Raw genomic sequence first — 22,597 nt, forward strand, 5'->3', positions numbered from 1 at the left:
GAAGAGAAACGAGCACCAGGATTTAAAGGCGCAAAAGATCGCTTAACACTTCTATTGGGTGGTAACGCAAGCAAAGATTTCAAATTAAAACCACTACTAGTTTACCACTCCAAAAACCCAAGAGCTATGAAAGGCATATCTAAATCATCTTTATCTGTCATTTGGGAGTCTAATAAAAATTTATGGATGACTATGAAAATTTTCCAGGATTGGTTCACTGAACATTTCTGCCCCTCTGTTAAACGTTATTGCAAAATTAAAAAACTTGAACAAAGAGCATTATTAATTGAAAATTCTCCAAGCCACCCAACAACAGACTTAACAACATGCATTCCAGTCGAAGTTGTTTTTTTACCGATTAACACAATTGCCTTAATCCAACCAATGGACCAAGGCGCTATATCCAATTTTAAGGCTTATTACTTGCGGCGAACATTAAAGCAGATGTTTCACAAAATAGACGGAGAAGAGAAGCACTCAATAAGAGAATTTTGGAAAAACTACAATATCATGAATGCTGTAGAAAATATAAACCTTTCTTGGAATGAAATAACAGAAAAATCTTTGAAAGAAGTATGGAAGAACATTTGGCCAGATTTAAGTAAGAGCGAAGATATTGGACACTCTCTCGATATGGATTAAATATTGGAATTAGCAAAACAAACCGGTTTAGATGAGGTAAATGTCGAAGACGTCGAAGATATCGTTCAAGAAACAACAGCTAGTCTTTCTAATGATGAGCTCAAGGAATGAACCGAGCAAGAAGAAAACAAAAATATTGATAGTAGTGATTTCGAAGAAGTGCAAAAAGAACTTTCGATGGTGTTTGTAAGAAGGAGTTTGACCATTATAACTGAAATTATGGACCAATTTGTTGAAAATGATTCAAATTTTGACAGGAGTTCAAAAGCAAGACGGAGTGTTATAGATGCTTTATCCACTTATGAACAACTTCTAACAGAACGCAAAAGGAAAACACAAACTACATTAGATGCATTCTTGACAAAAAAGCAGACAATTGGAAACACAAAATAGACTGAATGATCTGAGTGACTTAGAATTTTATTTGTTTTTATAAGTACAAATATTCGTTTATATTGCTTTTATTTTTGTAAGAAATAAATGTTTGGTTTTATTTTTATTAAAAAAAACATAATTATTAAATTTAATACCTAACCAATTTTCTATCCATCTTCCCCTAACCCCATTATTTACATGTTAAGATAGCCTTGTTTAGCGCTGTTTCGCATTACGCTCTACTTTGATGGAACGTATCCCACGCCTTAAGTGGGGTCTTACTGTATATATATATATATTGTGAATTGTGGAGTAAGGGAAAAAAATTATAATTTAATGATTAAACATAACAAATGTAATAAAGAAGGAAAATAAGTATAACAGCGACATCAATAGCAGAGAGTTGTCTACACGCAGGGTTGTAGAACAAAGACTGACTACTAAAATTAGATAGTTAAAGAAAAGAATAAATCAATTTAACATTCTGGGACTTTCACCATTCAGACACTCTGGTACCATGGATTCCAGGACTTTTCCCTTGTAGGCAGTCTGGCATCGTTCAACAGGGAAGTAGATAGTTTTGAGGATGATGATAAATAACTACTACATATATATATTTTTTTTTATTTACTCAATAGATGCACATCAAGCAATCTAATACAGATATTTCTTAGATTTCCTTTGCAAAACAAGGAGATGGCTAAATCTGCATTTAAACAGAAACAAAACTATATTCTATAAACTGTAAAATTAAAATAAGAATCTTGGTTTTCTTCATTATTTGAAACCGCATTTTGCACATTATAAAATATATTAAATTAGAACAATGTTTAAAGCTATTAGGTCCCCAGATTCTTAAAAAAAAAAAAATTTTCTCCTATTAAAAACACTGAATTGGAATTTTTTGTCATTAAACATTTTGATTTACTAAATTTCCAAAAAAAAAGTAATAAATAGATAAATTTCAGTTTAGAAAAATTTAATTTTCCAACTTAACAATTCCTATACATGTTTAGAACATACGAAGCAAATTAAAAAATAAATAAATAAACCTGGTACTTTCCAGAAAAGGACAGATTAAAATTCTCCATTAAAGCAGACAAAACTATATTGTAACCAGGGTTAGAAATTAGAATAAAAACACCAATAGCACCTGAATATTTTTTCTAATTGCATAATCGGTTTAGCTAGGTGAAACTTTAAAATTTTATTTTTAACCACAATATTTATCCTTTTTTCTGATGAATTACAGTAAAAAAAAATTTCAGGGTCCATTCTAGACCCTTAAAAATCATATGTGCTAAAAACTGTAAAGGGCTCTATATCTTCATAAAATTGGGCACCTATCACGAAAAAAAGCTTTGTATCGCACAAAAATTTGCACAGCTTTTAAGAAACTCAAAGTATACAAGTTCTTAATTTTATCTTTAAAAAGAAATAACTGATCTTAAAAATAATTTCTCCATTAAATTTTCACATTCTATAAATTGGTTTTAAGATGCGAGTGTGTAATTCTCAAAACTTCCACAAATGCCTCAAAAACCAAAAAGTAACTGTAATAACTGGCAAAAGCGATTGAAAATTAATGTGGATTTAAGATGTCATCATAAATCAATTGCATAAAAAAGCGATCACTAAAATAATGAATTCTAGCCATAACATCGTAGTAAAAATATCCGTGCCAAAATCGACCGAGAAAAAACAAATAGTCACAGAAAAATTTACCATAATTGACGATGATTTACGATAAAAATCGTTGCTAATTAAGCACAGTAAAAATAGTTCCTTAAATTTGAAACACAAGTCGTAATATTATCATATAAAAACTATTATAAGAAAAAACAAATGAAAATGGCCAAAAATGATCATACCCTATATGGATTTATTACTGAATCATTGCAAGTAGACTGTGTCAAAAATAAATAACTCAAATTTGTAATTCAAGTAATAACGTATTAAGCATGTTGTAATAATGAATAAAAAATATCGAATTTTAAAAATTTAAGTGGAAAAACCAGAAAAGAATAACAAACAGAAAACTGTTACAATGGAATAATGAAGAATCAAATGCGTCAAAAAGTGATACCTTAAACTTGAACGCCGTAAGAAGGAGTAAAAACATTGGAATTCGAAAATTCATTTTAAGACCAAAAAAGTATCATCCAACAATATAAAAATACAATAGAATCATCGCAAAACGAACATGTCAAAAAGGGAAAACAAATTCAATTGTCATAACATCATATTAAAAACATCTGAATTTGAAAAAATATGTGAAAAGGACCAAAAAATTATAAATACTTTCCGAAAAAACTATTATCAAATGACGCTAAATTACAATGGAATAGTCATGCATAGAAAGCTTTCAAAAAGATTAAATTCGAATGTTGTAATTTCCAGTCCGGACACTCGCTGATATTTGCAGCGTGTGAGGTCGTACTCTTAACTTTCGTCTGCTATATATTGAATAAGGAAAGGTATTTTTAACCCTTTCGCGCCGACTGTCACATATACATGCCAACAAGAAACGCTCTCACTTCCCGGCCAACACACCCGTGTGTCGGAGCGTTTTCTTGCTCACTCCAGGCCGTCACTAATTTGTGCCAGCGTTTCAGAACGTTTTAAAAAATAAAATTTCGTCCGTAAGATGGTATTGTATGTCCATATGGTTTCAGATACATGTAGATTTGACCTTCTACTCAAGATGAGAGTACATTCACGTGGTTTTTAGGGGGAAGGAATGTTTTATGACGACTCTTTAAATTCGCACATGGTATCTGTTTACAGTAAGCAGGGGAGGTTTTTTCTCCGCTACTTTCGATTTTGGATTTAGTTTTTAGTGGATAGTTAGATCTTGTAGATCCCTGTTTTAAAATTTTTCATACGAAAAAAGAGCTTTAAGTCATATTTAGTTTTCAGATATGTAATGTTAAATGTTATTAAATGACAAGTACATAATGAAAATAAAATGTGTAAAATATATACAGTAGAGCGCCGATTATCCGAACCCTTATTATCCGAAGGTCCAATTATCCGAACTATGTCTGAATTCGTTTTTTTCTTTTTTTTTTAAAGTTTAGAATACTTTTTAAGATCTTGACAATTTTTCTAAATTAAGAAGAATAAATAATATCCCTTACATCCGAAGACCATATTTAATTTACAAACTTTTTAGCAGTTTTCTTAGAGCAGCCATACATACATGTATGGTGATACAGTTATAACTACCTACCCCTTTACAACTGAAAATTATCTTCCAAGAATGCGAGCTTCATTTTGATAGTCTACAATGGTTGGAATGCAGAAGGAGTTTATGAATAGATAAGTGCTGAAGTTTTATAATTGGGAAATGGGTAGTTGTCACTTATGCTTAATGATTAGTGATTACAGTGCTTGGAATAATAAATCTTGGAATAAAATTCTTAACAAAAAAACTGAAGTTTCTGAACCAGTAGATCTTTCGGATGAAAATGATGAAATTGTTGATTTTGAATGAAAATCGGAACTCCACAGACGAAGATGAAGAAGTAAGTGATCAAGTTCAAGATAGAAGCATGCGATTCATTAGATATTGCAATGAATTGGCTAGAACGTCAAAATGATGTTGATCCAGTTCAGTTTTTTTATTTAAAAAGAATAAGGGATATATGAGATGGAAAGTTAGTGCAGAAATAATAATCATGTACACTAGGTTTTAAACAGTTTTCCAATTATCCGAACTTTTCATTATCCGAATCATGTTCGGTCCCGAGCAGTTCGGATAATCGGCGCTCTACTGTATTTAAACAAGAAATAACTTAAGTAAATAAAGTATCCATAGAAATATATATAAAGCATATGTCATTTAAATACTCTACAGAACAATATTAAACAATGCGTTGGTATTTCGGTAATTTCATGGAATTAGGCTTAACAGAAAAAAACCCTCCGACCCTGGATAGACACACGTGTGACTGCCGGCCTCAGCGGAAAGTGCGCTTTCACGCCTCCCCTCGCGAAAGGGTTAAAGGCGTCAAAAATGACGACTGGGAGTTATTTTCTAGGTGTCAAATTAAAATCTTTAGATGCAAATTATGAGATATGACCACTCATTTGAATCCTGACCCTAGCTTAAGATTTCGTGCAAGTAACATTCCTAGTTAAATACACAGTAACATACAACATTATATAATAATTTACCAATAATAAAGGAGCCTTTCTCTTTGACATGATAGCAGCTTTTTCGTATTGATCAATAAGAAGAACCAAGAAAGGTAACCACCTACAAATAGAAAAATACAAAATTTATTATATATATCAATATACATATACCTGAAGAAATATATTTATATTCAAAATTTGTTACAGATTTCGTCTTATAAAAAATGGCTGATTGCCTACATTTCACGAAAACATGCAGATAGAAGAAATTCTGATTAAAAGATATAACCTCTTGCTCAAGAGAATATTAGCTTTATTTTCCATGCATTTGGTTTCTGCAGATATAGAATGTTTACAGAAAGAGTTCATAGAATGTTCAAATTGCAGAAAATATTTATAAACAGTAACAGTTTAAGAAATATTTCATAAGAGCAAAAAAAAAAACTTTAGTACCTTGAAATTAATTAAATAGTGACTATTAATATATGGCTACAAACCCAGAAGAAGATACTTTATTGGCACTTTTAGAAATTAATGTTGCCAAAAAATAAAAGCAATTGAGTCACTATGATATCTATACCAGACGTGCCAACCTAGCAAAATTAACATTCAGGAGTTTCCCTAACAAGAATTCAGGAGATTTCAGGAGGGGTAAAAAAAGGTGCATGGTATGCAACATTTAGCACTTCTAAGGAATTTTAAGTAAAAAATTTATTAAATATAAGAATGCAAGAAATTTTACACACTAATAGAGCAATAATTGTTTAAAAATATTAAATGGAAATAAAATAATTAAACACAGATTTAGCAATACAAAACTATATTAGGTAGATACTCTTTAAATAAATACCATTTCCTTAATAAAACATTATTCAAAAACCCTTGACACTGTAATAAAAATGCACAAAAACTTCTAAAAAATAAACAAATTGAATAACTATTTTATTTTAAAAAACCAATTCAATACTAATGTATAAAAATACTAATGTCTGTACAATAAAGAACCAATTATCCGGGATGCTCGAGACCATCGCTATCCCGGATGTCTTAATTTCCCGGTTTCCTGGATCGACAAAAAAGTGGCGTTAATCGATGTTTTATCAAACCCAAATTACAAGGAAAAAATTTCAACACATTTTAAAGTAAGAGAAAAAAGAAAAGCACTCCTAAATCTAAAAAGGAAAAAAAATTGTAGTAAAATAAAATTTAAAAGAATAAAAAAATTTGCAAGTTTAGACAAGAAAAACAAGTTTAAAAAATAATTACGATTCCTAAATCAACTAATAAACAAAATCAATGATTAAATAACGCAATATATTTCATGGGGGGGGGCGAAAATAAAAGGAAAACCTATTAATCTAAATAAAAACACTTGAAAATTATCGAACCGAAACGATAGTTAAAAAACGGCACTAGCATAAATATTAAAACCTAGAACAAGGCAAGATCAACGGACTTTAAAAAAAAAAAAAACTAATGAAAAAATTTGGTAATACAAATAATTTTATTGAGTGCAAAATTTATCATGAAAAAGAAAAAAAAGAAAGTGGAATCAGAAAAACGAAACTGCAATCTGCTTCATAAAATAATTGTATGCTTAAATTAATAAACAATTCTCCTTTTTTTTATTTTTATAAAAACGCGATTTTTAATTAAAGTAGGTGTGATTCCACATCAAGAAAAACTTGCGAATGATACCGCACTTCAAAAGAAAAACATTTTATTTTCATTAATCGATGTCAAATAGATAAATATATTTTTCTCTTTCATCTTCTGTTCACTGATATGCATGTGCAATGCATTTTCCCCACCCCCTCGTAAATCAAACAGCAAACGAAATCATCATGCCACTCCTTTGAGTTTAACGACCTAAAAGAGAATAAAGATCTAAAATCTTCAAGGTCGCGGAAGAAATGACGTTTCTCTGGGTAAACGGGGAAAAAAATTCTTCCCTTCCTCACATTTTCCTCTACTCAACTTCAAGGATTAGTCCAGTTTCCGCTTTTTTTTCATATCGTTTTAGTTCAAAATGGCGGGAGAACCGAGCAAATTTTTTTTCCGGATTATCTGGATACCAGATAAATGGTTCTCTACTGTATGCATGAAAAAAAGAGTTGCAGACTTAGCTCTCCGCTATTAAGTCTTGCTTAAGTCATTGGTACATGATTTGTTGAAATTGATCCATACTTCCGTTTCGACTTAAGACATCCTTGAAAAAAAAAAAAAATTTTTTTAAATATACGAAGACTAAACGAATAATTGATATCACGTTGCTAGTTTACGAGCTTGTTGCCAACCGTGGAAAAATACGCATTAAAAACTATAAAAACAGCAAGATACAATATCAATTCCAACTATCGAGAGTACGAGTTTCCCCACTCCTGAACGGACGTCACTCGATAACGACATGTGACGTCATTGCATTCAACTCCACACGAAAGAAGAGGAAGATTTCACCCGCCCCCAGTGTAAGGGGGCGGGTGAAATAGGAGTGTTAAGAGGTAACGTTGAAGAGGGGGGGAAATAAAGCATGTTCAGCTACGCTTCAGGCAGATGGTAGTTTGATAAGAGGGGATGGAATTCAAGCTGAAAGAAAAACTTACTTTCGCGGAAAAATTAGGTAATTTTCAGTTTGGCCGTCGATCGCAGTAAAATTCGGGAGTTTTTCAAATCAATTCCGGAGGGCGGGAGAATAACTCAAAATTCGGGAGACTCCCGCAAAATGCGGGAGAGTTGGCACGTCTGCTATACCTTTTAAATAATTTAGCTTAAAAAGTAAATTCTTAAGAGATAGTTTATTAATTTTTAATTGTAATGACTTAACTTTGAAAGCGATTAATGATTAAAAATTAATTTAAATTTCTGAAATAGAAATTAGCAGGCATGAAAGTGGACGAAAATAAAAAAAAGCTGAACTTTTATAATGCAGTCACAGGGCGGAGGGGGGAGTGTTCTATATAATACTGTGATATCGATGAGATATACAAAAGCAACTTTTAACTCTGCAGGGTGATTTTTATTTAATATTTAAAGCGGCAGAAGCATTTAGACAGTGAAATTTAAATTTTTCTTAAATATTTTAAAATTTTTACCACTACTATAGCAAAGAAAATTAAGCAATTATAGAAAGTCGCAACTTAATTATCATTTTAAATTAATTACCGGTCGATTATTTTGAATTAAAACAGTTGCTAACTTTCACCTCAATGTCTTCTGATAGATTCTTACTAACAATTTTAGTCACTTTGAATGTTTTAAGTAACGAAACTTGAATTTAATTTTTTAGTAGCATCGTAGTACGCACTTTATGTTCGCCTTTCAAATTAACTACCATCATTAAAATACATTCCTCTTATTCATAGCTGTCAACTTATTAAAAACAAAAATAGGAACATAAAGCCAGATAAGCCAATGAGGGGTAATTATGACACAAAACATAAAAAATCAAAATATCCATATATTTATAAACCATACACATTTCAAATTTAACAATTTTTTTGAGCTAACAGTTTCAAGGAAATTACTTTTACTAATGAAGAATATCACATCTTTATAGTAACTGATTCAAGAAAAAACTAATTTCTTTCACGAATCGCGACATTGGATTTCAAAATCACGTGAATATGAATTATGAATAACGATATTGGATTTTAAAATCGCGTGAATATGAATCGCGATGTTGCATTTTAAAATGGCATGAATGTGAATCGCGATATTCGATTTTAAAATTGCATGAATATGAATTGCAATATTGTATTTTAAAATCATGTGAATATGAATTGAGATATTGGATATTAAAATCGTGTGAATATGAATAGCAATGCTGGATTTCAAACTGCGTGAGTGTGAGTCGTTATATTACATTTTAAAATCATGTGAATATGAATAGCGATATTGGATTTTAAAATCGAGTAAGAATGTGATGTTGGATTTTAAAATACCGTGAATATGAATCACGGTATTAGATTTTAAAAACACAAAAATACAAATGGCGATATTGAATTTTTAAATAGCATAAATAAGAGTCACGATGCATAATTTTCAGATCATGTGAATACGAATCGCAATGAGTAGTTTTTAAATCGCGTTTAAATACGGAAATCGATGTTTGACATTACAACCGGGTGATAACGAGTCGCAATATTGGATTTTAAAAAAGCGTGAATACGAATCGCGACGTTGGATTTTAAACTCGAGGGAATATGAATGTCGATATTTGGTTTTAAAAACGCTTAAATACAAATCGCGATATTGGATTTTTAAATTATGGGAATTGTCAGTAAGTTTTTTAAATCGCGCAAAAACGAATCGCGACACGTAACTTTTAAATCAGTTAAATACGAAAATCAATGATTGATATTAAAATAGCCTGAAAAAGAATCGCGCTTTTGAGCAGATTCCAGCGCAGTTACTAATATTTAAAATTCCAAAAATCAGCCAAACAAAAGAAATCAAATATCGGCAGTCGAAACGAAATTGCTTAGAACTCCTTTCCGCTCTACAGCAGAAGTCGCGGTTGTCAAGGCAACAGCATACCTGCTGAAGCTCCACCCATTTTCATCTGAAGACCATTCTCTCAGGAGGTTACTGTAGGGGGGGAAAGTTCGTTCCAAGTCTGACTGTCGTTTGGGCGGCTTGGGTTTCTGTAATTGAACCCCCCCCAAAATTTAAGTTTTTAGAACATGGTCGGAAATTTTAAAAATTGGGAGAAAAAAGCGGATTTCTGCTTTTTCGCAGAAGTCTTTCATCCCTGAATTAAAGAGCTGGGAATGCGCAAAATGGCATAAGAATTCTAATAAACGACAGCTTAACTTCATATACATAACTGATATGGCTTTTCAAACTATAAAAAAATGGCATTATTAAATAGCAACCACAAACAATTTCTAAACAGATAACTAGAGTAGTTGACTATACACTGCATAAACCATCCTATAAAAAATTTCAAGAGTGAAAAAATTCATCTTAAAAATAACTTTATACGTTTAAAGGGGTAAATTTGTTATACAATTCTTTATTATTATTATTATTATTATTATTATTACGCAGAAAGAAAACTAAAGGAAATTAAAAAATAAAAATTTTTTGGTTGAAATTTTACTTTACATTCTAGGGGGTAAATTTAATTAAATCACAATTCATAACATTCTAGCCTGTTTTAATGAATCCCTTATAAAAAAAGGGAGCAGCGAAAAACTAAGTGGTTATACATGTAAAGAAAAAACAATTTTTTTCATACAATAGCATTTGATTTGCTCAAGATTTCATGATATAGAACACAAACTTATTTCTTAGAGATAAATTAAGTTTTATTTAGCAAGCAAAATTATAAAATCAAAAACTATTAAATCATTTCTTAATAAATAATCCTAATCTCCAATTTCTAACAACCAAATATAATTTTGCGCATTTTAAGTTTCATTCACAAAATGCAATCCTTCCTCCATTGAAACAGGGTTCCACAGCTGCCAACATTGGACTTTTAAGAAAAGGAAGATTTCAAGTCTACTCACGATCCTCGAGAGAAAGTCATTAATGTAAAGAAACTGGTCAATTAAAAGAATAACTCAAATAACTTGTATATTTCATTAAACAGGGTAAATAAATTTTAAACAACTAAACAAACATTTAATAATATTTGAAGTAAATTACAATCAATGAAATAAAAAAACTTTGTTATAATAAGAGATAGATAGAATTACAGATAAGCAAAAAATTGATAGAAATTAATTTAACATATAATTATTTTTTCAACGATTGATAAGTGCATGCTTTTGCCTTTTTTAAAAATTGGTCATCAAATTAAATTTCATAACATTTCTGATCTTTACAAAAATAATCTGCTTGAATAATTTTTTCAAGCATATCATCACTAAGTGATGACCTAAATTGAGTTCTGGTCTTCTTCACTTGGCTGAAAACACATTCACATTCAGCGTTTGAATGAGTGAGAGATAGCACAGACAACATAAATTTGGATAGTGTTTTATATTTTTGTTGACCAGTCGCACTTTTTATTTCTCCTATTCTTGCCCAGTACTTGTCCATTTTCTCCCCCTCAACTGATTCGATTAATTTTTTTTCAATTTGAAGTTCACAAAACTCCAGCTGCAGTTTGTTAATTATCAAATGTTTTTCCCCATCAGCTACTTGTAACATAATAGGATATATTTCTATGAAAAATTTTGTGCTAGTGAATGAAACATTTTGAATGTTTCTAATATCAGCTATGGCTGTATGAAACAAAATTTCACTTTGAAGGGGAAATTTTAAACGCATGTAGTCACATATTGTACAGAAATATTTTCTGACAACTTTAAAAAAATTCTTATCACAATCTGGAAGTGTTCCCATTATTTCAGAAGCTGAATTCCCTACAATCAAGTCAGGATTTTTTTTTTTTTTTTTTTTTTGATTTGAGGGCATATTGTAATTGATATCCAAATAAGATTGGCAATCCTGCATAACAGCCGGTTTGACAAATCTTACAAGAATATCCTTCAGAAACTCAAGAGGACTGACCTAAGGACATGAATTTGAGATGAGTTGGATTGCAGAAAGGTATTAAGTGTATCAAACAAATTGGCAACATTTAAAAGAAATAAGCAATAAGCTTTATTTAAATCGTTAGGGAGAAAATAAAAAAAGTCTCTTCTCGAGAAAGGATGCTGGAAGATCCTTTCTTAAAATCATATACTTCATCTACTTTCCGCTTCTTACTTGAAGACGCAGAGATACTTCTTGAAGAATTAACACACTTGGCACTATCATTTTAACATTTTTTGGGAATTTTATAGTCAGATAAGGATTAACTACTGACCTTGAACTTACAGCAATCTTTGAAGAAGCTCAATAAGTGCTGCCACTGCTCTATGAGACAAGCAAGACATTTGCCTACTGACAGCCAACGAGTGCAAGCATGCTTCAGAATTTTTTTTTACCTCTGTGTCATGCAGCTTCTGAAATTCTCTGAGTCACTCTTTACTTTTAGAACTTTTCTCAAGATAGTAATACACATCAATGAGAAGTTCATCAATCTGAAAAGGAAGCATCGTAGAGCCTTTCTCTGCTGCTAAGTTTTCCAAATGGCAACAACAGCCTAGCAGTGCAATATTTTCATTTGCTTTTTGCAATACCGATATTACACCTGCCTTTTGCCCTACCATCACAGGTGCATTGTCACAACTTAAGGCGAGGCAATTTTCAATCAGTATTTGAAGTGATTTTAAATTGCTTAAAATTAAATTCCCAATATTTACACCAGTAGAGTCTCCTATTAAGACAGGTAAAGACAATAAAATCCACTCAACTTTAGCCTCAGAAGAATTAACTTGATAATTATAAAAATTAACAACAATCGGATATAATTTCGAATCACTGTCATTGCTACCATCTATAGAAATTATAAAAGGGCTAATTTTAAGTGCTTCTATTAAGTTTTCTTCTTTTTTTGATGCGATTTCACACACAATTGCCGATGTTCTTGTCCTTCCGCATCCATAATTTTTTAGTCTGGAAACATTTTTCTGAACTGTCCAGCATGATCGGCACAACTAATTGGCAAATTATGCTCAATTATAAAGGCAGTAAACAAACTTTCAGCCCTAATCACTGCTTTATCATTATCATTCGTCACAAAAAGATCCAGCTCTTTAATATTTTCAATGGATGAAAAATTTCTCACATGTTTTGATGTGCCCACAGGGGCAACAATATCGCTACGTCCACCGTGCGCAATGCGGAAATCAGTTCGACATGGAATACAAAAAGCAAAATCATTGTCTTTACCGACTTTTGAATGAAATCAAACTTTTTTGAATTACTGTCTTTAAAATTTTGATATTAATAAGTTGTTTTCGACATTATTAAGAGTACGAAAGACCTAGAAAACCGCTTCAAATGAAAACATAACAATCCACTCAAATGCCATTAGATTAAAATGTTTACTAAAATATTTCGCGGTTGCGAGTAATTCATTACTCTTCACTGAGGTTACGTTCCAATAAAATATTTAAACATTTCGATAAATGAGTTGTTACTAGGACAAATTTTAATTCAAAATCTTGAAATTTCAAACCTAATTGTTTAAAAAATAAGTGAAAACTTGAACATAAGAATTTATATCCTTTAATGAGATAAATATGAGAAAATTATTTCAAGCCATCACACTTTCGGTCAATTAAATTTGCTTAAAAAAACATATTAAGTTAAATTAAATACAATATTTAATTTACTTTAATGTTAAGTAATACTTAAGTAATACTGAATAAAATTCTTTTGTACTTGTTAATCCAATGTAAAAAAAAATTAAAGAAAATAGATACTAAAATCCTTAACAGATTTTAAGATTGTTTATAAACCTAAAAAAAGTTTAACCAAAGATGATTAACATGCTATGTATTACTCACAAAAGCATATTATACAGTGGATAAAATTATTTGCATAACATTACAAGAATTAATAAAAAGAATTGAAACTAAAGTTTTCATTAAATTCAAACTTGGAAAGAAGGCACTTACTTGGGTGTGCCTTCATCTTGCAAGCTATTCATGCAGGATGCAGTCAATTCAAGAGCTTGGATAAATATTCCCATCACTTCTTTACTTTCGATTGCAGCAGCAACTGGCAGTTTGCTTTCCTATTCATTAAATGACAAATTAAATGATAAATTAAAAGCTGAAATTTGTTTCTTTTTTTTAATACAGTCAAACATATTAGAATAAGAAAAAATTATTAAATTTTACTGATATTCATTTTTCTTCATTATATGACCTTAAAATTTCTTAAAATTCTTTTTTGCTTTTAAATGCAATAGTTTCATGATCAATAAAAATTCATAAATTATTCAAAAATTATACTAAATTCAGTAAAATACTTCTAAGTTTAGAATAAATGTAATTATTCAAAAACTGTTATTTTCTTTCGAAGAAGTTTCCTTTGAGATCAATAAAACCAAATTTAATGGCTTATCATAACCGAATAATTTAGTTACATTGCAAAATTTTAAAAGGGGGAAATTGAAAGAGAAAAATTAAGGAAAGTGCAAATATATATCTTTTTTAAAGCTATGCCATTGTCATAAAAGTCACAAGGCTTTTAAATTTTTGAGGTCAGCAGGTCTGCTATTAAATAAGAGATTAACAAATTTTGAGAAAGACTTAAATGTATATCTTGTTTGCTCTTACACTAGCCTACTTGACTGAGACTTAAATCAATCTAATAATTATAATAACACAAGTAGTTGCATTGTCCAAGTAAAAAAAAACTTAATACAAAACAAAAAAACAGCAAGAAAGATAATGAGTATTTATTGCTAGAACTATCTTGTATTTAAGCACTGCTAAAAAGGTTTCTTCAAAAAAGAGACAACCCTATCAACATCCAGTCACTGGACAAAAACATATAATGCATATGTATTTATGTACAATTTTATTTTTGTAGGAGCTGCCGAAGAGCTAAAAAGAAAAGTAAATCGACCTTTCAAAAATGCTAAATCTGAGATTTAAACTCTTCATATAAAACTAAATTTAGTAGCACAACAGCCCGATGAAGACCAAGGCCTGTGTGCATCCAAATTTTTTTGATAGGGTGCAGAAGCAAATGTCCCGGTTGGGTGATTAGTTAAATGTAGAACCCCCAGTGTTTAGTCCCAAAGCATGCTTGGTGCTCATTTATAGACTCTTCGAAGGGATGAAAGGCTAAAAACTACTCTTACATCTCTTCAAATAATTATAATTCAATGCTATTTTACTTCAAAAAAAAATTTTGATACAAAAACTTACAATTATATTTTACACACTCTAATGTTTTACTAGTTTTTAAAACTTTGAGATTTTAGAAAATGTCATGTGTTTAACAAAATGAAAATTGTTAAATAAGTAATATTTTTAAATCTTGCTGCAATGAAATCATTCATTTTAAAATTTAATATACTAAAGATCGTCTTTTGAAACGTCTCTAAAATTTACAAGTCTTGAAAAATTCTCATTATAATTTTTAGTACTTACAATAGGAGATGTATGTATCATAATGAAAAGTAATAAAATATATATAGGTTTTTTTTTGTATAAATTAAAAATTAGAAAAGAAACAGCTGTCCCCTTGCATCCTTCCAATCTTAAAACTACTTTTTTATTCACTGAACTATAGAATTTCTTCACACAATTTGTCTATCTTTATAACCCCTTGACATAACATAGTTTTTAGATTAAATTCCGATACTTTAAAATTGTTCAAAATATGATAAACAAAAGAATTTTTAAAAAAATTTCATGAACATTTTTCATTTTTAGAGGCAATAAGGTATTAGATCGATTGGATATTAAATAATTACCTCAAATATAAGTGTCAGCAAATGTAAACGAACTGCTAATTTTGATTCCAGAGGTATCCAAGGCAATTTTGATCCTATACCCCAGCCTTTTCTTTCTGTTGGTATTTGTTCTGTATTCAAACGCTTAGTGAGATAATACACCTTGATATGAATCTAAAAATAAGAAAAATGGAGAAATTAGTTATATATTTGATTAAAATTATAAATATCGCTGATTGCATAATAGATTTATATACACTTACTTCATTAATTAAGCGGTCAATCAAAACTCTATTTCTCCAAGCTTCACCATTTCTTTGAGCAACAGCGATCAGTAGATCACAACAACGATAGACAGTTTCTGGCAAAGCATCAGCTAATTTTAAACAGCCCTCAACAACTTTTTCAGCAAAAGTATCAATTACTTGTGAGGAAAGGGGCTCTTCTTTTTGTTGTACAAAATCTGGTTCTTTTTGTGTATCAGATTTACTTTGCTCTCCTTCAACCTGCTCAATCAAATAAAATCTCTTAATTTAAGAACAAATCACTGTACCAAAAAATTTCATTTTTTAAAAAAAATAATGATTTCATTCAAATTTGTTATTTTTAAAACTTTTTCATCGATTGAACAACTAGAGACCAAAAAAATCAAAACAAGAAAATTAATTAATATAAATTTATATAAAATAGGTGTCAATGACAAGATAACTTTTTGTCAACACAGAGCTTCAACTTAAATTAAGATAACATATTGTAGTTAAGTACAATCAATGTCTATAGTATATACAATAACAAAATGCTGCAAAAAAAAGTTAGATCACCATTTTTGTAGACAACTATGTAAAATGGCCTCTGAATTTGAACAGGAATTATATTTTCTCCCCTTAATCAAGCATTTTCTAGGAACGTCTTCCAAACGTTTATCAGTTTTAGATAATTTCACAATCGTACACTTGGACAGTCTGATTCTCAATTGATGAATCGACAGTTATTATGTGTAATCAAAACACTAATATTTTTTGATGACCTTTTGAAAATTAAGAGTTAATATAATAAATTTATTAAACAGCTAAATTTTTTGGAAAAAGCAAAAGATTTGAGAAAATCTAAAATTTTGCGGTGAAAAATCGGAATTTTCAAAAATAAAGCTGAACTTAGGGGAAAATATAAAAGCAGAAATCTGCTACAAAGCAGTAAAATCTCATCAAGAAAAAATTACATTTTTGGTGGAACTGTTAAACCAGAATGAAACACAAGGAAAGATACAGAAATGGTAAATCAAAGCTCTACTTCAATAAAGGATTCACACTTCAGAAATCAATATCAATAGTACAAAAAGAATAGCTCCTCTTTTTTTATTACAATAATCATTAAGTGATCATTACATATAGCAGAATTGAATTGAAAAAAGTATGTCATAACCAATATCAAATTAATGTTTAAATTTATATTTAACAGAAAGGAATATAAATCAACTTATGTCAAAAATAATATTTACTATAAAATATTAACTAGAAAATAGACTTAAAGTTAGATATTAAAATTTTTAGAGAAAAATGGGATAATACACACTTGGTTAGTAGAAACCAAAACATTTTCTCCTAAAGACATGGCAATCGCTCTAAGCATTTGATCTTCTTCAGACATTTCCCAGTCCATGCCAAGTCCCTTTATAAATAAATAAAATGTTAATGCCAGTAACGCGATAGATGAATGCTTCTAAATGAAGTGCTATAAAAAATTTGCTGTTTAAGAGGACGCAATACCACAGGAGAAACTTTTCATCGCATTCTCTTTCACCTGCTTAAGCAATTAAGAATTTATAGAGAAAAAATTTTTTTAAACTAACTTAGATTAAGCCATAAAGTTTCAAATACCAAAAACAAATTTTTATTCATAATTTGTTACTCATAATTTATTTTCAAAATAAAACAAATTATGAGATGGTAACTTAGGATTATGCAATGGGAAAGTTCTCTTCCAATAATTTGTTTGCCTTTAGATATTTTGAAAAAAAATTTCAGCAATTGAAATTTCCTGGCTAATTCTAGGTTTGCCTGAACTCAGTTTTTCTATACTTTAAATTTTAAATTAGTTATGCTGATAAAATTGAATTTATGATGAAAAGTTTCTCCCAAACAAATAATTTTAAAGAAGATAAAGAGTACAACAGGAAAATGAAGTTATGATAAAAGCACTGTAGTTGAATCCCTTATTTTGGAATAATAAGTTTGGAGAAGACTTTCAGCAAAAAATTACAGAGAAACACAAATCTGGGATGTCAAGTTTCATCAACAGTGGAAATAAACCTCCTCAAAAGAAACAAGTTTCTTCCAAAATAAGTGGAAATATTGGAAGAAACTCTTTGTAAAACTAAGGCTTAATTTTATTAGTTTGAAAATTTACTGTGAATCATTTTTTCAATGATGAGCAATATTCAATATAATTTTTTTTATATAAATGTTTATTATTGAATAAAATGTTATAAATTTAGTTACAGCAAACAAAGATGGAATAAACTTAATTTTTTTTTTTTTTTTTAAATATTGGACTTTTCAAAAATATGAATAAATGAATATTAACTTTTCATATAGCTACAGTAAATATAAAGAAGTTGAAATTACCCAGGAAAATATTTGTTCGATATTTAAGATTTTCAAGTGTAAAAAGCCAATAAACATGAATTTAAAATATGGTTTTAAACATAAAGTTAATTACATATTAAAAAATCATGGATGTTAGAATTATAGTGCAGCAATAAGGAATTAACCTTTCAAATTCACAAGATATGAGATTTTTACAAATTGTAATCATATAAATACTGCGATTTTTTTTTTTTTTTCTATCAAAAGAACTTAAAAGGAACACCATATAATACTGGCTATAAGTACTGATTCATAATATTAAAAAAAATAGAGACGGTTTCAGTTTTTAAATATGAAAGTAAGAAAGATTGGAACATTAAAAATACAGATAAACTGATACCACAATAAGGTTTATGGGTGTCGAGATGATTTTGAGCCACAATGGCTCAGTGATTAATAAACTGAGCTGTGACAGGGGCTTTGTACCCAGCAAACAAAAGGCTATAAAACGGGCTATTGCGAAAGTGCTTTAATTTATATAGATTTTTTTTCACAAGCAGGAATGTTTTAATTATACTTAAAAGATAACTAAAAATTGCTCCAAGAATGGAAAGTAAAGCAGTTATTAGATGCAATTTAAAGTCTTCAGAATTTAAATTAGGCTTTGTGAGAAAAATAACGCCATTGAGGATCTTTAAAGTCAGAGGGAAACCTGCAAATTCTATTAATATTAAGATTGAAGCAATCTTAAACATTTGTAAGAAAATTAAACAGAAACAGCAAAATAAGAAACAAAACTTACTGATGGATTACTTGATGTAGTATTTCTACCCATAGCAGCAGGATATGTAAGAAGATAATCAGTAGCTTGTTCTAAGGAGTTAGTGTTCATTAAAGCTTCAGAAGCTAATCCTCGTGAAAATCCCATGTCAACAAGCTGAGTTAAATGGTCCTGGTTCACAGTGCTTTCATCACTGTCCAAGAGATGTCTGCTTCGAGTTATAACTCTTGTTGCTGAACCATTTGGAGCTGGATTTGTAGTAGTAGCTGCTGGGGTTGCAGGTACTTTAACATCTTCACCTTTAGCAAGCTTTTCCTAAGTACATTGAATAAAATAACAATTTTCAACAAATTTTTTAAATTAAATTTTACACCAGTTAGTTTATAAAAAGTATTTGAAATGAGAGATATTGAAAAATAAAAAATCCTTATTTAGTTACAAGCTTTCCTTAACATAAAACCAACCTGTAACTAATATGCAGTGCATAGGATAAAAATAATTCAGAAAACACCAGCTGATAAAAATATACCAATTGAAAGAATTAAAATTTTATAACTACATAGCACACACAAAGAAATAAAATTTCTGTTACATAAATTACTTATAAAGTTAGTACATTGAATATGAAAAAAAAAATTGGTTTCAGCCAACCCTGGAAGTTCTCTAGAAAATGTATGTCGTAAGTTCAACTATTTTTATTTGAAAATTAAAAGCTCATATCCATAAAAAATGATTTACTGTAATAGCATAAAGGTTAAAATTTCAAAAATAATCAATCTTACTAGAAAATGGGATTCTTTTTCGTAACAATATTTCATTATTAGTGTTTAGTATAAAAATGTTCTAAAATAAATCATAAATAATAAAATAATTTCAAAGGAAGAAAATCCAAAAGATTCAATTTGGAACCTATTCAATTTAATAAAAAGTTAATACTATGAGCAGATATAATTCTGTTTTGTACACACATAAATGAAAAGTAAATTGCTTACTTTAAAAAAAATAATTAAAAAAAACTCTTTTGAAAGAAATAACTGTCCTCTAAAGTGATTTTATAACTAAATTTTCATCAAAAAAAAAATTTTTTAATACCCACAGGCATATAAAGTTTTGTATGGTGCAAATTGCAAATAATATTGGACAAATCAAATTAGTCAAAACAAATTGAGGAAAATTTAAAAAAATAAAATAAATAAAAAACACAAATAGTAAGCTCTTCAATAACAAAATTTATGAATTAAATAGCAAAAATTAATAAAGAAAAATGCAATAAAAAATTTCTGTAATAAAGGATATGAATTGAGAAACAAACAAAAAAGGTGTAAATATAAATAGAGTAGTATTCAGTCATAAATGAGAATGCTAAGTATTAGGCAGAACTGATGGTTTCCTGATGCAAGCATTATTCAGAATACAAGACTTACTAGCAAAAATCAAAATTTAAAAGAAAAATAGCCTTGCGAGAAATCATGAGTGACTCACATAGTTTAAAAGGGAAACCATTAGCAATCCAAGTGACAAGACATTTTATTGGTATTGACAATGGATACCCATTTTGACTCCTTTTCTTTTAAATCATGGTATTTTTTGAATTTGCTATTTAATTTAAAAAATAATCAGGTTTTCCCCAGCATCATACCTCAAATTATCAAAAATATTGATATCTTTTCAGCAAATGATTATTAATATATAGATTACTAATTGATTGATTGAATTTTTAAAGATGCTTTTAAATTAACCATGCAACTTTACAGCTAACTGAATGCAACTAATATACATATTTCTAATTGAAATATAAAACAATGTTAAATAAAAAAAAAACACAAATTATTCAGTTAAAAATTATTTAATTAATCGCAATCTGATCTGAAGCATATAATGAATTTTACTGCCAACCATACCAAATTTAACAATTTACAACAAAAAAACAACGAAGTATGTAAAAATTTTTTAAAAAAATAGTATCAGAGTTAGAATATTACAAATAATGTTCAGCTTACCTTAATTATTGTTTCGCCTTTCAAAATGTGACATATTATAGTGAGTATAGATTCAGCAATCCTTTCCCCAAAAACTAGCAACGGTTTCTTATCCCATAAGTGCATAATACTTTCAAAAGCCCTCTGAAAAAGAAGTAACATAAATACTGCTGAAACATATTTTAACACCACCACTTACAATTTGATGCTTTATTAAAATTAAGAATACAAAATAAGGAATTTAAAAAAATTACAAAGCTGTCATATCTGAATAAAAATTTATTTGTAACACTAATTAACTGAAATGACTATTTTACTAATAACTTTTCAGATTTAAAATCATAGTAGGTTGAACTCGAAATAATTTTCTAATTAACAAACTACAGGTTCCGTTCCTCAAGTGGGCAGTAGTTAGGCATTTAGGACTTCCAAGAGTAATAACATAACAAGATCCCAAACTACTGTGGATTTCCAGGAATATACATTATTCAATACTCCATTTTTAATAAATAACATAAATACTACATTTCACCTAACAACAACTTATCAAGATAAGTAGAAGTGTTCAACATTAAAAATACTTACCTTAGAAAGGGAAAACAATTGAAGAGAAAGATAGAGAATCATTTAAATAGCAAATTGTGCAATGGTCTAGAAAAGTTTGGTAACCTATGACTTAGACAATTCCAATATTTAGACATCTCTTTATCTTACGTGTGAGGATGCAAAAGATTCTTTTACTATATGGCATTCAATCACTATCATGTAATTCCACTTGAGAGTATCAAATAATGATGTATTCTTACAAATGATGTTTGTAATTTAAAATATTTTCTTAATGTGAGAGTCATCAGAAATAATTTTCTAACTTCTAAAATCTTTTTCATCAAACTTAAAATCTTCTCTATTTTCTCATCACATACAATTAATCACAATTATGTATGCTTTAAGCCTTTTGCGCCTAACGGGACATATACGTCCCAAGCAAATTTCAAAAAAATGTTTTGGGACAGAAACACTTCTCTGTCTAATGGGAGGGAGACTTTCCCACCAGTCTTCCCAATAATTTTGAAGGTATTTTCATTCACAGAACATTGATGGCACTACCGTACATAATGCAATTTCTGCATTCTTGAAGTGTTCTAGCAGCTCACTCCATGTACAAATGTAAATAGTTTAGTCTCGGAAAATACCGCCTATTTTCGATTAAATTTTGATTGATCAATAAATCTAAGGCCAGAGAAGTTACTCACGAAGCCGATTACCTATAATGAACTGGTAAGTGACAACGTTTTACTTCTGTTTCAATTATTGGGACATATGTGTCCCTCTGGTCTTGGATAGTGGGAACAAATTGTCCCAACAGTCCTATGTGATCATTGGTTTCCTTTACAAAATTGCTAATTGAAGACTACTTGGACACATATGTCCCATTTGTCAGGACAGATGGGACATATATGTCCCGGTCCTAAATCAGTGCCTAAAATCTTCCTAACATCTTAGTTTTAGCATTCTAGTGTGCCCTACTCATAGTTTATGCTACCAAAATTGTTTCGTTGTAAATTGTTCTGTTGTAAAAAAAATTGCTGCGAAAGGGTTTAAAAAAAAAACACAGAAAAATATTTTTAAATTTTTTAACAGCTCCTAAGATCTAAAAAGGTCGGACTATTTTAGCTTAGCAAACAGACTTTAAAAAATGCATGTAGATAGATTTAATATATATATATATATATATATATATATATATATATATATATATAATAAAATATGTAATTTATAAAGT

At 29.4% G+C, this 22,597-nt stretch overlaps 1 protein-coding gene across 14 annotated transcripts in view; it reads right to left on the bottom strand.

Moving 5' to 3' along the window:
* HUWE1 (HECT, UBA and WWE domain containing E3 ubiquitin protein ligase 1) overlaps window positions 1-22,597 on the bottom strand; it is a 294,173-nt gene that overhangs the window by 190,062 nt on the left and 81,514 nt on the right. For all 14 annotated transcript variants that reach the window (XM_087154722.1, XM_087154721.1, XM_087154731.1 and 11 more), the window contains 7 exons: window positions 20,836-20,958; window positions 18,857-19,150; window positions 17,042-17,137; window positions 15,733-15,975; window positions 15,491-15,643; window positions 13,677-13,795; window positions 5,197-5,278 (listed from right to left, as the gene is read on the bottom strand). In XM_087154722.1, coding sequence (XP_087010848.1) covers window positions 5,197-5,278; window positions 13,677-13,795; window positions 15,491-15,643; window positions 15,733-15,975; window positions 17,042-17,137; window positions 18,857-19,150; window positions 20,836-20,958 — 1,110 coding nt within the window. The remainder of the gene's footprint in view (window positions 1-5,196; window positions 5,279-13,676; window positions 13,796-15,490; window positions 15,644-15,732; window positions 15,976-17,041; window positions 17,138-18,856; window positions 19,151-20,835; window positions 20,959-22,597) is intronic.

This window comes from Parasteatoda tepidariorum, chromosome 11 (assembly GCF_982258835.1).
Source record: "Parasteatoda tepidariorum strain Cologne lab strain chromosome 11, Ptep-v5.0, whole genome shotgun sequence".
Taxonomy (NCBI): Eukaryota; Metazoa; Arthropoda; class Arachnida; order Araneae; family Theridiidae; genus Parasteatoda; species Parasteatoda tepidariorum.